The sequence below is a fragment of the Wolffia australiana genome, chromosome 7 (genome assembly GCF_029677425.1).
Source record: "Wolffia australiana isolate 7733 chromosome 7, ASM2967742v1".
Taxonomy (NCBI): Eukaryota; Viridiplantae; Streptophyta; class Magnoliopsida; order Alismatales; family Araceae; genus Wolffia; species Wolffia australiana.
In genome coordinates this window covers 10,741,840-10,756,060 of record NC_135841.1, presented here as the reverse complement: position 1 = coordinate 10,756,060, position 14,221 = coordinate 10,741,840, and the positions used below count along the sequence as shown (strand labels likewise).

The 14,221-nt window shown below is 36.0% G+C and overlaps 1 protein-coding gene across 4 annotated transcripts; it reads right to left on the bottom strand.

Moving 5' to 3' along the window:
• Positions 1 to 564: 564 nt before the first annotated feature.
• On the bottom strand, positions 565 to 3,220 carry LOC144705626 (uncharacterized protein At4g06598-like). Of its 4 annotated transcripts, XM_078578393.1 has the most exons (5): positions 2,861 to 3,219; positions 2,594 to 2,777; positions 1,866 to 2,514; positions 1,462 to 1,784; positions 565 to 1,042 (listed from the first exon to the last, which is right to left on the bottom strand). In XM_078578393.1, the coding sequence occupies exons 3-5, from the start codon at positions 2,501 to 2,503 to the stop codon at positions 879 to 881; spliced, it is 1,125 nt and encodes a 374-aa protein (XP_078434519.1). In that variant the 5' UTR covers positions 2,504 to 2,514; positions 2,594 to 2,777; positions 2,861 to 3,219; the 3' UTR covers positions 565 to 878. The 4 variants fall into 4 exon arrangements, with proteins under 4 accessions (XP_078434519.1, XP_078434520.1, XP_078434518.1 ...); XM_078578394.1 differs by having other exon boundaries at positions 1,866 to 2,538; positions 2,594 to 3,220; XM_078578392.1 differs by having other exon boundaries at positions 2,594 to 3,219.
• Between the last annotated feature and the right edge of the window lie 11,001 nt (positions 3,221 to 14,221).

Sequence of the window (14,221 nt, the reverse complement as noted above, 5' to 3'; positions counted from 1 at the left end):
TACAATCATATGAATGTTTTCGTCCCCTTCCATATGATGTCCGCATAGAGTTCTATTAATCAAACTTCAAATGCTCGTGCATAAAAAGGGTATTTCTTAGAGTTCAAATAATATTTTTACATAATAGTAGCATTTAATGAGACGATGACTTTGGTTGTTGAATCCAACTGGGTGTGAGAAAATTGAGTTCTGGGACGTATTCAATAGTTAGAAACATGAAATCCGTCTCATTTTCTCATTGTATCTCGTCAGGTTATATGTTTCTTGGAATCTAAGAATGGTGTTAACAGCGATTTGCAATTCATAATAATTCAAGCCTGGAGTAAACTTTTCAAGTGTGGCCACCATTTTTTTGATTTTATGATTAAATTGCAAGCTGAAAATTTCCCAAGGATAATCATAAAAGTTGTCACTATCACAAGTTGTCACTCCAGCCAATCTAACGATCAGGAACTATGCTGTATCATGCATTTATATAACTATTTTGTCGCCCTTGATTTACTTCCAAGGCGTAATCTCAAATGGGAAATTTCTTATGTCTTCTCTTACTAAAAATAGCTTCAATTAAGATAACAAAATTCAACATGAACCCAGCAATGGAGGACAAGCTAACTGGCCCCAAAGAGAATTACATATGAAAATTTAAAATCACATAAGCCAAAGAAACAAGAAATAGATGTAAAACCTATTCACCTCAGAATGGGTCTCTCTATCCACGCGTTATAGAAGACCCACCAGGTGCCCATAAAGAGGGGAGTAAATTTTTTTTTTTTGCTTCTCCCAAGAATTTTAATCACCTCAGTGCCGTGAATCCGCAGCTTTACAGAGGTCTTCTTCTTACCATTTATGCCATCTACATCTTCTGCTGAAAGGGCCTATCACTTGTTACCATCCAGGACTGGGCTCCTCTGTTTTAGTGAGAGGTTTCCAAATAATGAATCCAGCTCTCTGACGCCTGTTGGGCCGTGGGCTTGATGGCGATGCTGTTGCTGATACATGGCCCGGAGACGAGAAATCTCTCTTTCCAGTGTCTCCTGCTGAACTGCAGTCCAAAGAGCCGATCGTTTTTTATTCAAATTTTGAACCAAGAATCAGAAGAAATGAGATAAACGAGAAGAATGAGTATGAAGTACGGTTCAGATGTAAAAAATTTGGTTTTCGATCAGTCAATTTTGATACATCTATAGGATCGTCTTTATTTTTGAGGAAAAAGAGGCAAAATTACCCGAAATCTGTCGGATCATTTTATTTCATCAAAGACAATAAAGAAAAGAAAATATGAAGAGGCCAAAAAGTCCCCGCCTTTATCCAATTTATGAGATTGCCAGTTTGAGTGATCGACCAACGGTCCTCTAGATTGGACTGGCTGGCTCGGCCTTGATCGAGATCAAGGCCGCATGAATGTAAAGTCTTTTAATCGGATCTGATCTGTAATAACTAGCGTGAATATGAAATATTTACCACACTTGAGTAACTTCTCTTGAGTCAGACTGTCCAATCTTCGTTTCAGGGCTTCATTTTCGAAGCTCAGTATGATGTTTTGCTGGTCCAGAAACCCTACTTCTGCAGCAACGTCAGAGAGTTCTCCCTGCAGAGGAAAACACAAAATTTGGAGCGGCCCACATCCTCTGAGTTCTTCTATAGAACAAATATTGCCACAATTTTCTTCATTCATTTTAGAAAATACACGCGCTTCAAAGTCACTCGCCTGCATCGCTTGAACAGTCCTCTCCAACTCAGCGATGTACTGGAGCTTCCGGACACGAGACCGCTGCGCGAATTTCCTGCCATAATTGTTAAAAACAGTGTAAATTTATGTAGTTATTATTAATAGGTAGAAATCAACAAATGAATGAGAAACTGACTGTTTTGCTCGTTTTGGATCAAGTTCTGGTGAGAAACTACTAGCGTTGGAGCCATCATTCTTCTCACAGTCCAGGGATCCCGACTCTTCCCCCCCATTCTTAAAATTTCTTGAAGAAGTCACCGAATCTGCATCATTGAAAGCGCCTCTTGATCTCAAACTTTGCGCCAGGAACTTCTCTTTGGCAGATATATTGCCACCATGATAGTTCATTTCCCCCAATCCGTACTGCCATTCAACAACGTTTGAAGGTTTGTGAAGCTGGCGAGGTCCCCAAGACGGCACCGGCGCGAAATTACTAGTTTCCTGTTCATCCTGACCTATGTTTTCAAGATAAACATTGGACAGATCCAAGTAGGCAGAAGAATCGCTCGACGACCGACGATGGGATCCTCTTTTCACCGGAGTTTCCGGCTCGTTTAGGAGATCATCCAGCCAAGAAGGTTGCTCCTCGATCAGAAAACTAGCCGAGGAAGTTCGCTGATGATGAATATTTCCTTCTCGTGTTCTTGGCAGGTTCTTGGATCCGCCATCTCCGTGATGAGAGACGCCGGGGAGAGGGCTTTTGGGAGGAAGAAACGACTGTTTTCCGCTTACTCCCATGCTTCTAAAGCTCGGCGCTGCTCTAGTATTCGCCATGCTCTTCAGCCCTGAGAATTACAACAACTCATCGACTGAGGGATCAGATTTCTCTCGCACTCTGGAAGAAATCCAAGGAAATGGGCTTACTTGATGGCGAGAAAGAATCCCAGGCGGAGGAGATCGAAGTTCTGGACAAACCCTAGACAGAGATCTGAGGGAAGGTGACGCCAGAAAAACATCCAACGACGGCCTCAATAAATCCCCGGGATATTTGCAATACCCTGCAGCGAACAGCACGGGCGCCAACCGGCTCTGTCCATGCCAATTCCCGCTGGAAATGCGCGTTTTTTACCACAACCCACATCTCCAATTCGCAAGATCCGAAGAAAAACGCAAAAAACTAAACGATTTTACCTCGCGGCGGTGAATTGGGCTTTTCACAGCGGGGAATCTTGATTCGATCAAGGAGCCAGGCGAATCTGTGGTCCTGATCATCGCCCAAGGACCAGTTGGGATTTTTTTAAAAGGTTGCTGACAGCTATGGCCAGCCAGGCGAGAAAGAGAGGCGTCGCCATGGCGTGTCTCGCTACTTCCGGTCAAGCAGCAGTCGCTTTTTGCAGTAGTTCCACGCCTACTTCTCCACAGTTGGAAGCTGATCGCGATCGACAGCGCAAAACAGGCTATTAACAGCAGTCGATTAGGGTTTGGCGCGAGGATGACGACGCTCGCTCGGATCTCCACTGGCCGCCATTCGCCAAACCAGGTTATGCAAGCTCTCCCTTTTAACAGTTCGCTTCTTTTTTAATCAACCACAGATTTGTAACTTTTCATATTGGGCAGTTTCCATGACTTGAAATATTACTCCTTTTAATAATAATAATAAAATGAGTCTTCTAATTTCTCCTCCCTCTAGAGAGATGGATGACAATGGTATTTTAATATTGTTTCTTGCATTCATTGAACACATTTAGTATAGTATGGGGAAAAATGTGTGTCAATCACCTTGAGTAACAAACCAAAGTGAACAGGAGTGAGCCATGGTGTTACCGCTGGTACAGATTTTAGATATAATATGCCAGAATTCAACAGAAATCTCCCATTGGGCAAGGACTTTTTAAAGAGAACACATTGGGTATCTGTAATTCTGTCTTTCAATATCTATCAATTTTAGTAACATGGAGTGTTCCTACTTTTAATGAAAAAAGGGAGTCCTCCACTTTTCCCTCCCTCTCTAGAGATTGATGAAATGGTATAGTAATTAGTGTTTCATGTTAACAAACCAAAGTTAATAGGAGAGAGTCATGGTGTGACCACCGGTCCAGATTTTAGATATAATATGCCAGAATTCAAAAGAAAATTCCCAGTGGGCAAGGAATCGTTAAGAGGACACATCGGGCATTTCTTAATTGAGTCTTTCATTATGTATCCATTTCAATAACATGAAATCTTCCACCTTTAATTAAAAAATTGTCTCTTCTAATTTTCCCTCCCTCTTTAGATATGTATGAAAATGGTACATTCATATTGTTTCTTGTATTCATTGCACACATTTAGCAGTATGGGGAAAAATATGTCAATCACCTTGAGTAACAAACCAAACTGAATATAGGAGACAGCCATGGTGTGACCACCGGTCCAGCTTTTAGATATAATATGCAATAATACAACAGAAAATTCTCATTGGGCAAGAACTCTTAAAGAGAACACATTAGGTATCTGTAATTGTTTCTTTCAATATCTATCGATTTCAATAACATGAAGAGTTCCAACTTTTAATGAAAAAAGTGAGTCTTCCACTTTTCCCTCCCTCTATAGAGATGGATGAAAATGGTATATTAATTTTGCTTCTTGTATTCATTGCACACATTTAATATCATGGAGAAAAAATAGATGTCAATCACCTTGAGTAACAAAACAAAGTGAACATGAGAGATCCGTGGAATCTTAAGATGCCAGAATTCAACAGAAAATTCCCATTGGGTAATGAATCGTTAAGAGGACACATTGGGCATTTTTAAATTGAATCTTTCATTATTTTATCAATTTCAATAACATGGAATCTTCCAATTAAAAAAGCGTCTTCTAATTTCCCCTTTCTCTGTAGAGATAGATGAAAATGGTACATTCACATGGCTTCTTGTATTCATTCGAGACATTTAGTCGCATGGAGAAAAAGAATATGTCAATCACCTTGTGTAATAAACCAAAGTGAACAGGAGAGAGCCATGCTGTGACCACTGGTCCAAATTTTAGATAAAATATGCGAGATTACAACAAAAAAATCCTACTGGGTAAGCACCATTTCAGTTCTTCTGCATGCAACTCTTGAAGAGAATATTCGACCATTAACCTAAGACAATGTATTTCGTGAATGTCACTTACTGAGATCCTTTTAGAGGAACTGCATCATAACCCCACAATGCTCTGGACATAAATTAAAATGATATAGAAAGTTAAAAAGGTTAAATAAGTGCATGAATCAATGACGACTAAGTCTGAGAGGAAAGCGTAGTGACATCGTAAAGAGATTAAATAACTTAATTTGTTGAATGAGATTTAGATAAAAAATATTAAAATATGTTCGTCAGTTTACTAAAATAACATAAAATGAAATCAGTTAGTGGGGACCGAAATTAAACTGTGATGAAAAAATTACCCAAATTTTATGTTATATACGAATTATCAACAACTTAGTCTGAGTGAAAAGCGCTAGAAAAGTAAAGAGATCAAGTAGCTCAAGATATCAGACGAACTTTACTAAGAAGGTGAATACTATCCAAAGTGCACCAACTTATTCACACAAAAAATTGAAATAAAATTAGTGGGACGTGACAGATTTAAAATGCAATAAATAATCACCAAAACTTGAATTAATACGCGAAGAAAAAGGCCATGTCTAAAATTAATAACATGAAGGGAAAGACCATGACAAAAATTAATATTTATATCAATAACCGGTGGTTATGGTTAAGAGGAAGGCACAATAGAAAGTTGGAATAGTAAAAGCACAAAAACCAACTTCTAACCTCTGTCAAAGACATCTTACAGAGATTTGGCACTTCTTGTATACTGGTATCTGCATCATAGAATGAGGATTCACATAAAAAATAAATTGATGAGTTCAAATAAAAAATATACCTCACAACGCTTCTCATAACATCCGGCCTATATTCTCCTGAAAATAACGTAAATACCAAACTTAAGTATTAAGTTAATAATCAGATCATATAGAACCATAATTAGAATTGTAGTTAGATATGTTATTTTCTCTGATGTTCCGTAACCTGTTTCATCAAATGAAAGATAAGTTTCTATTATAAATCAGATACGATCAAAACAAATTCACCATGTTGGCTCCCTGGGCTCCTTCTGCACTGTAAGTCTGTCAAAAACACAAACTTTTTAGTCTGGACATAAAAATATAGTCATACAAAAAGAAAATTTAGAACACAACTCACTGAGTAATTCTATATCCATGTTACTATTGTGTCACAACAAAGAGGAGTCAGACTCTTCACTGTATTATCTCAATGCTTTCTGTGGGGAGGCATTTATATGTTAAGATACCACATCCGATGAAGAAATGTGACGCTACACTTGCATTTACTGGGTTATTCGAAAGGAATTTCATAGTACCATTTTGAATTCCTTCTTCCTTGTAAATGATGAATACCCCTCCGATTTGCACGAAATATTTAAGTATTTTTCCAGCTCATGACGTCGAGTTGATGTTGGCCTCTGACTGCAGCTGTTATGCAGGAAGTACAGCATTGAAGTAACTTGCACATGACGCTCCACGTTGAAGTATGGAAATTCACATAATGTAATTTTGTTGTAATGAATGCTAATATCTTTTTATTGGTCAACACACTGTTATTAATAATTTCTCACGGCTGCATCGACAATGTAGTTCTGTACATTATCACATTATTGACTATTCGGAAAAAAAATATTTATCCCGCAGTATTCATAACTTGGAGCACTATCCTGGTCAGATTTTGTCCACAATGTGGTCCCTAAATATGATGAATGTCAAGAAGTAATTTCAACAACTTTCATTCGGCACCTACCAACTGAATTGTGATACCCAACAAGGAGAGTTCATTCTCTGCAGTCTACGCGTTGATGGTAATGGAGAAAGCATCAGGAACAGTCCAGATCTTACCATATACTTCACCGTATATTTTCTTGGGGTCTTGTTCATTTCTTTTTGAGGATTCGTAGTGTCTAGATATTATAATGTATGCAATGAATTCTCCCTCCGTTGTGTCATTTGGTTTGATGCCTCTCGAATTATAGATTATTCGATAGTCTCATCATGTCAACAACTGAGCATTCACTACAAGGTACGTTGTTAACCTTAACATATAAATCTACGGTGATAGTATCCCAATGTCTCAAGAAGACATTTTTTCTCTTATATTTGTTCGTTTTGATGACGACGGCATGTGTGGGGTTATGCTTCTCGCAAACCTTGCATGTGTACTCATTCAGGCAAATCTTGGCGAATAAGTTCGAGAGATAGAATCGGTTACCCGCAAGGAACATGAATATGTGTTCTCCAATCCAATTATCTGTTTTGAACGGTCATGCCCATCTGTGTACTTTGGAGCATAATCCACACCCGATTCTAATATTCCATCACATCGAAATATAGTTTGAATAAGGAACATTGAACGTGAAGTTATTAAACACACTTATCCAAAACAAAAAGTAAGATAAAAAAAATGCCAAAACTTAAAGACTAATATTAAATGTAATTCATCAAGAAATACCTATTTATAAGGCAGAAGGATGCGCCTTCAAGATTACTAATAACTTATACCAATCGATCTATATTAAAGATTATGAAAAATAAAATTTATGCAGAAAGAGAAAACTAAAAGATATAAAAAAAATGTAAAATATAGTCTTATAGGAAAAATACAAATAAAAATACTGAAATAATTACAGCGATGTGAAAAATAAAATAAAAAATGAGAGAGAAATAATTAAAGGGAATCCGAGTTGGGGGAGAGGTCTTGATGAGAAACTGATAGTCTAAAAAGCGTTTGAAAGTGAAAGGCAAATAGAGAGGAGAGAGAAGGAAAATTAGAGGATGAGTAGAAAAAGGACAGAGATAGCGAGGTGATGTATTTTTAGAGAGGGAGAACGATAAAAACATTGGCAGAAGATACAAAGAATGAAAAGGAAATGGATAAATTGGGAGCGGAAGAGTGAGCGGGTCGAAGAGAAAATAAAGCCAGAGCTAATATATGAATGAATAATAATTAAGTGAATGAGCGAGAGAGCGATAAAAAAAACATAGAGAGGAATAGAGGAAGGACAGAGAACTATAGAATGATGTTGACTTTGAGAGGGAGAGAATTAAAAAATAATCTCGATAGATACAAAAAGATTAAAAAATGAAAAAAAAAATGAGGGAAGAATAATGAGTAAAGAAAGACAAAAGGAGATATGGCAATAAAAAGGAGATAATGATTGTGAGTGATAAAATCATAGAAAAATTGAAAAAAATATGCCAAGAGATATATAGAAAGCCTGTAGATGGCTCCCTGCATAAGTTCAACACAAACCACACCTCTGGGGAAAGCTCTCCGCAATAGTGGAATGCAAAGCATATTCTACAGATGGCTCCCTTTGATAGTGCAATACAAAACATGCTTAGGAAGGTCTGTGGGCCTTTGTGGAAGGGGATTCAAGGAAAGAGGCAACTTAGGGAACGTGCACTATGACCCAATTACTAATGTTGAAATATAATTAAATGTTGTACATATCCTTTAGTAATTAAGGTGATTATGAATAACTGGAAATAAAATGGTTTCTAGTCGATTTCTGGATAAGATACTAGATGAAACACTTTCTGGATGATATAGCTCAGGATGGGGCAGGAAAAAAATTTCCATAATAGGAAAAGAATGGTGATCATTGTGATCAGTGTAACCAATCCCATCCCATACAAAAGCATGCACCTTATCTGCAAGGAATGACAGATTCGGTCTTGGTTCAGTTTTAAGAAAATATATAACCCTATACCTAAGTTGTGGTTTGGCATCAGTTCAGTCAAAGTTTGGCTTCAGCTTGATAAAATCTGTAAGCTCAACGACGAATATTAGAGATAAATATTCAAAGTTGAAAAATCTAAGTCAAAATTTAGACCAGAAGGCTAATTGGAAAAGTTAGCAATCAACTTTAGTAGGTAATGATACCATTTTCACCATGGATTCAATAGAAAATTTGAACAATTGCATGCTATGTCTATTCCAAAGTTTCATGATATAAAGTGATAAGATGAAATGGGTTTTAGAGCCCTTAAGTATATATACTCACACATATATGTATATATTACTACGTAGCCCCTTTGTGTATGCTCATTCGTGTCATACTTTCTGATGAAAATAATTTTAGGGAATTTTACGCATGACGTTAACTCTTAAAAATATGATTGGATAATGTTGAGAAGGTTTCTCTCTACATAGGAAAGATATTAGGGAATTAATTTCTCTATAAATTGGAATTAGGGGATGAGAAGGGACATTTTATAAGATAAGAAACAAGAGAAGTTTGAAATAGTGAAAAAAGAAGGTGATAATTACTCATAGAGGGAGTATAGAGAATTAAATGTGGTATGGTAGAATAGAGAGTCATGGGTAGAGGAATTATGAGATACATGAATGAGGAATAGGTTCTAGGAATGGTGGAGAAATGAGAATGTGAATAGAGAGATGTAGATTGATGTGTGTATTAAGGTATATAAATTCTGCCACGTGGCATATGTTTCATACAAAATCCAAACTTCCTAGGCAACCAGAAGGGAAAGGCAGTGGGAAGGAAAGGTATGCAGTAAACAACTCAACATACATGGCGCATCATCATTCTTAATAAATTTATTGAGATGTCTCTGTTGTGTATGACCATTGCGGTAGCATCAAATGGCCAAGGCAGATGAGACAGGCATTTGACAGTAGGAGCTAGGTAGAAATTTTTTATCAATTAGTAATAAAAAATGACAGAAATGTGGCAGAAGTGGTTGACAGTGGTCGACATTGATGGAAGTAATGGAAATGTAGTTTTCAATTGAGGAGATAATATAAAAAGGTATAATTTTGGGGAACTCCCAAACTTTGAGTATATCATCGGACATCCAAACGACCATTTAAATACCCTTTAGTCCCATGTATCAGTCTAGTTAATTACTCCAATGGCCCAATTACCTTTATTGGCCTTCAAAATTAATTATCTATATCACCATATGGATTAATTAATGAGAGATCGATTTAATCAAATCAATAGGTTGACTCTCCAGTATGTCGGGGTGTAGAGCTATACCTCCTGTTGTAGGAGATACAAAAGAGTGTGTATCTATTCCCTCATGGAACATGCCCATCATTTGTTGACATTTACATATAATTCCTCATACGCTTGATGTTCCTATGATGACTTAGGGTATGGTCAATTAATGAATCCTATTTGGTCATTCGAGTTAGTATTGATGCATCTGGAAAATATCAGAGAACTCTTCTCTGATATTTCACTACATTGGCCAAGGACTTAATGGTACCATTGATCAGCCTAAAAATGATGTGTAAATAGGTCGTTGATTTGGCGTTTAGACTTATACAATAAAATTTATAAATAACCGTAATAACTAAATACAGTGTATAGAGAAAGCAAGGGTTTGAACCATAGGGAGGCAGCAAGCAAGAATTTTTATCCAATTTTTAATAAATTAATTCAAGGATGAATTACTTTTTCAATTAATAAACCTTAATTATACTTAATGATGTTTTTAATTAATCAAAATTAAGTAAAAACTTAATATTGATTTTAAACATTTTCAGTGAAAAAGCTCAAGATAGAATGATTTTAATTTTAAGATCATATTAATTCGAATATTAAATTTTCCAATTATTATAAAATTTTAAGACAATTTTTTATGAATTAAAATTGGGAATTTAATAATCAAGAAAGGGGTTTTCAATCTGGGCTTCAAGATAGTCAAATTTTTTGATGAAATTTTATATTTAGGTTTTTTATATATTGAACCAAATTTCCAGACAATCAATTTTGGATTATAGAGAGAGAAAGAGACGAATTAACCTAGAGAGAGAAAGTGAAGAATTTGGGGAAAAGGTGAAATCCGACCCTAATTTAAAAATCTAAAAATGCAGAACTGTTACAAATATATTTAAAACTAAAAATTAAAAATCAGATCTCAAATTAGACGCAAAATATAATGCTAATTTCATTCAAAACAACTTCTAGGGCATGTACATTTCGCGCATGCCAAGGCATTTTAGAATCTCTCAAGAAGAAGTTCAAAATACAAATCAGAGACTTACAACTTTTAATGAAGAATCAAGATCTGTCGACTTCCAAAGCAACTCATGTGTCCTTCCTGGCCAAATCTTTGGGGAGAGCTTTAAAAAGTACATTTTGCCTTTTTCCAGACCTCTATTGAAAGATCCAACCATCTGGATTGTAGAGGGGGAAAAAACAGACATGCCCTCAAAATTTCAGCTCAATCGGACCGCTAGATCTCAAGATATCATCGTTTTACTGAGGATTAATCCGAGCCTTTGGATTAATTTATCTCTACTCCAAGAAGCTAAGAAATGACATTTTCTGATCGGATCGCGTTCTGACACGTCGTTGTCCGCGTCCACAGGCCCAATCATTGAAAAAATGATGCTCCATTTAAATGGTTGAGAGGACGCCACGTCACCTTTGTCAGTGCCCTTTCAAATAAAGAATGGAATAAAAAAATAGGTAAGCTTACCTCGTTTAAACGCACACAGTGTCGGTTGCCACGTGCATTATATGCACGTGGCTAACCGACTGTGCGTACGAGGTACTTTTTAGAAGTTATTAATACATGCGGAATCGATTTTCCGTGTGCATTTAATGCATGCGGTGCGGCGAATCGATTCCCGCCTTTAATATAACACAAATCTCTCTCTTCTTCTTTCTTTCTTTTTCTCTTTTTTTTTACATACACGTGTGTCGGTTGCTGCGTGCAATTAATGCACGCGGCTAATCGATTGCGGTACGAGGTATCTTCTCGTTTTAATAAATGCACGAAAAAGTTAACTAAAATAAAAGACGTACCTTTCTTTTCTCGCCGACCGCGCCACATAAATTCTTTTGAGCTAATGATTAGTTCATTATGGCATTGAGCATTGCAATGCCATAATGAGCTAATACCACTTATTCACCCGAATTTGGGGCGAATGACGTGTATTGAGGTTTTTGTGTTTTAATGTACACTAAATTACATTAACATCATGAATTTATAATTAAGAAACTAATTTATAATTAGAGCTTAAAATATTTTAAGATTATGTTTTTTAAATGTGTTAAAACTATAAAATAAACTAGAATAATCATAAAGTCCTTGGGAGAATGAAAAATGTTTTTTAAAGTTTCTGAAAATAGTTTTAAAGTATTAAAATGTTATTTTAATACTTTAAAATATTTTAAAAGGTCATTTCATATTTAGCGTATGTTGAAATTATTTTCAGAAGCCTTAGAAATATTTTTAAATACTTTAAAAATATTATAAACATTTTTCTGAATTTTTTAAACAATTAAAAGTATTTTAAATAGTGCAAAATTGACTCCTAAATAAATTTCTGGCATTTTAGTTCATTTAAGAAGGGCCCAATAAGGCCTAAATGGGCGGAGTCCATTAGCCTTAGTGGCGGACCCGACGGGCGGATTTAACCAGTTAAATTCGATGGGTCCGCTACTAAAGTTTGAATTTAAAAATATATATATATATATCTATATATATATATATATATATATATATATATGGGGAGAACGAGATTTAAACCCAAGACCTCCGGCCTCAGTAATGAAGCGATTTACCACTGCACCAGAAGTCATCTCTTAGTGTAGAAATAAATTATTTATATATAATGTACTTTGGACCCGAAAAATTGAATTAGGAAATTCGATTTATTCCAAAGGTCGGGTCCGACGGTTGACTTTCCAAAATCATTTCTTATTTCTAAAATTCGTATTTTTTCCGACTTTTGAAATTCCTATATTAAACCTAACTACTTTAATTAGCATTAGTTACTATAATTAATTTTTTAATTAAGGAAACTTTCTATAAAACTTTAAAAAAATCATAAAAAATTAATTACAGCTCCTTTTGAGCTCGAATTTTTTTGAAATTCTCAGAAAATTACAATCTACCCCTCTACCCCTATAAATACCCCTTCAGAGCAAGGGTTGAGGCATCCTCTTTGAAAACCATCTCTCTTGAGCTCTTTGTGTGTGAAGAAAGTGCTTGTCTTTGTGAAGTTCTTCCCCTGCAATTGGTGTGGCTGTGCTTCTCTATTCATAAGGGAAGTTTTTCATTTTGATCATTCACTCATTTAGTGAAAAGGTTGATAGATTCCTTCACAATCATAGTCTTAGTGGTGATTTTTCATATAGTATTGTGAAGGATAGTGGAATTTTGATCTTGATCTTTTGAAAGAAATATTTGAAGTTGATTTCTGTGATCTGAGAGAGATTTTTTATAGTAATTTAATCTGAGATTGAAAGAAGATTTGATTCTTGTGCTTGTGATATTATCATATACTCATCCATCATAGAGTGCGGTGATTGACTGTAGAATCAATCACGGGGAGTGGCATTGTTTTCCTTTTTACTAATCTGAGCAGGTGAAGAATATTCAGAAGGCGGGGAGGTGACGTGGGTGGCATCAAGGACGTGACGGTGACGAGAGAAGTAGGCGTACGAGGAAGTGCTCGTGACGGTCTACCCGAAGGTGTTCGGGGTTGAAGCTGGTGCACCAAAGAACGAGAAGTGCCACCGGAAGACTCCTCAGCAACTCTGTAAGTTGGGTGAGGGTACCTTACAAGGGAGGATCCTTGATAAGGATATCCTGAGTCCTAGTTTGGACTCGAAGGGGGACCTTGGATTGACTCGATCACTTAGCGGATCGAGGAACCAAGTAAACTTGGTGTCTTAGGGAAAGGAGGGTGAGAGTTAAAACAAGGAATCATTAAAAGGTATTTAGATAATATAAAATCAGAAAAGCTAATTCACCCCCCTCTTAGCTTCCAACAACGTGGATGCCACATGACGTGGATGCCTCTTTTAAAATGCCAAATAAATAAATAGATTTTTAAAAAAACTCATTTATTTGATAAATAATGATCATAAAATTATTTAAAAATATTTGAAAAATTCTAGAAAAATAGGAAAACCGTTACCAACCTCTGGCCAAGTATTTAATGCCTCGTAAAAATTATTTCTTTAATGAAATGAGGTTAAATACCATGTAAAAGAATACTATAAATTTAGAAATAACAATAAAATCAAAATGTATATCATTTATCTGCATTTATATATGATAACATGCAAATATGGTCATTAAAACACATAAATATAATGTAAAATTCATCAATTAAACATTTTAATTTGCAAGTTATCAACCATCTTCCTTGAGTTATCTCTTCTTATACTAAGGTCAAAAGATACCATTTTCACCACACAATCACCTTCATGGACTTCTTGTTGCACTCAAACTAAGACTGTTTAGAATTCTACGATTAAGAACTTGTACATCCTAATCAAAGTACAGGCGCTGTCCACAAGACATATTTGGTGTCTCATGTCTAAGGTTCAATTATAAAGTCATGACCTGAGCCAATGTGATTGATAGTTTGGTATCATATTATCCATGGATCCTATGAACTAAGTTAGTGAATTCTTTACGCTAAAGAGCACCCACTATCTATCCTGTGTCTCCACACT

Coding starts and splice junctions, on each gene's coding strand:
- LOC144705626 (XM_078578394.1), bottom strand. CDS start 2,503: ATGGCGAATACTAGAGCAGCGCCGAGCTTTAGAAGCATGGGAGTAAGC. Junction 1,785..1,865: donor GATCCAAAACGAGCAAAACA/GTCAGTTTCTCA, acceptor CAATTATGGCAG/GAAATTCGCGCAGCGGTCTC. Junction 1,043..1,461: donor AGAGAAGTTACTCAAGTGTG/GTAAATATTTCA, acceptor TTTGGACTGCAG/TTCAGCAGGAGACACTGGAA.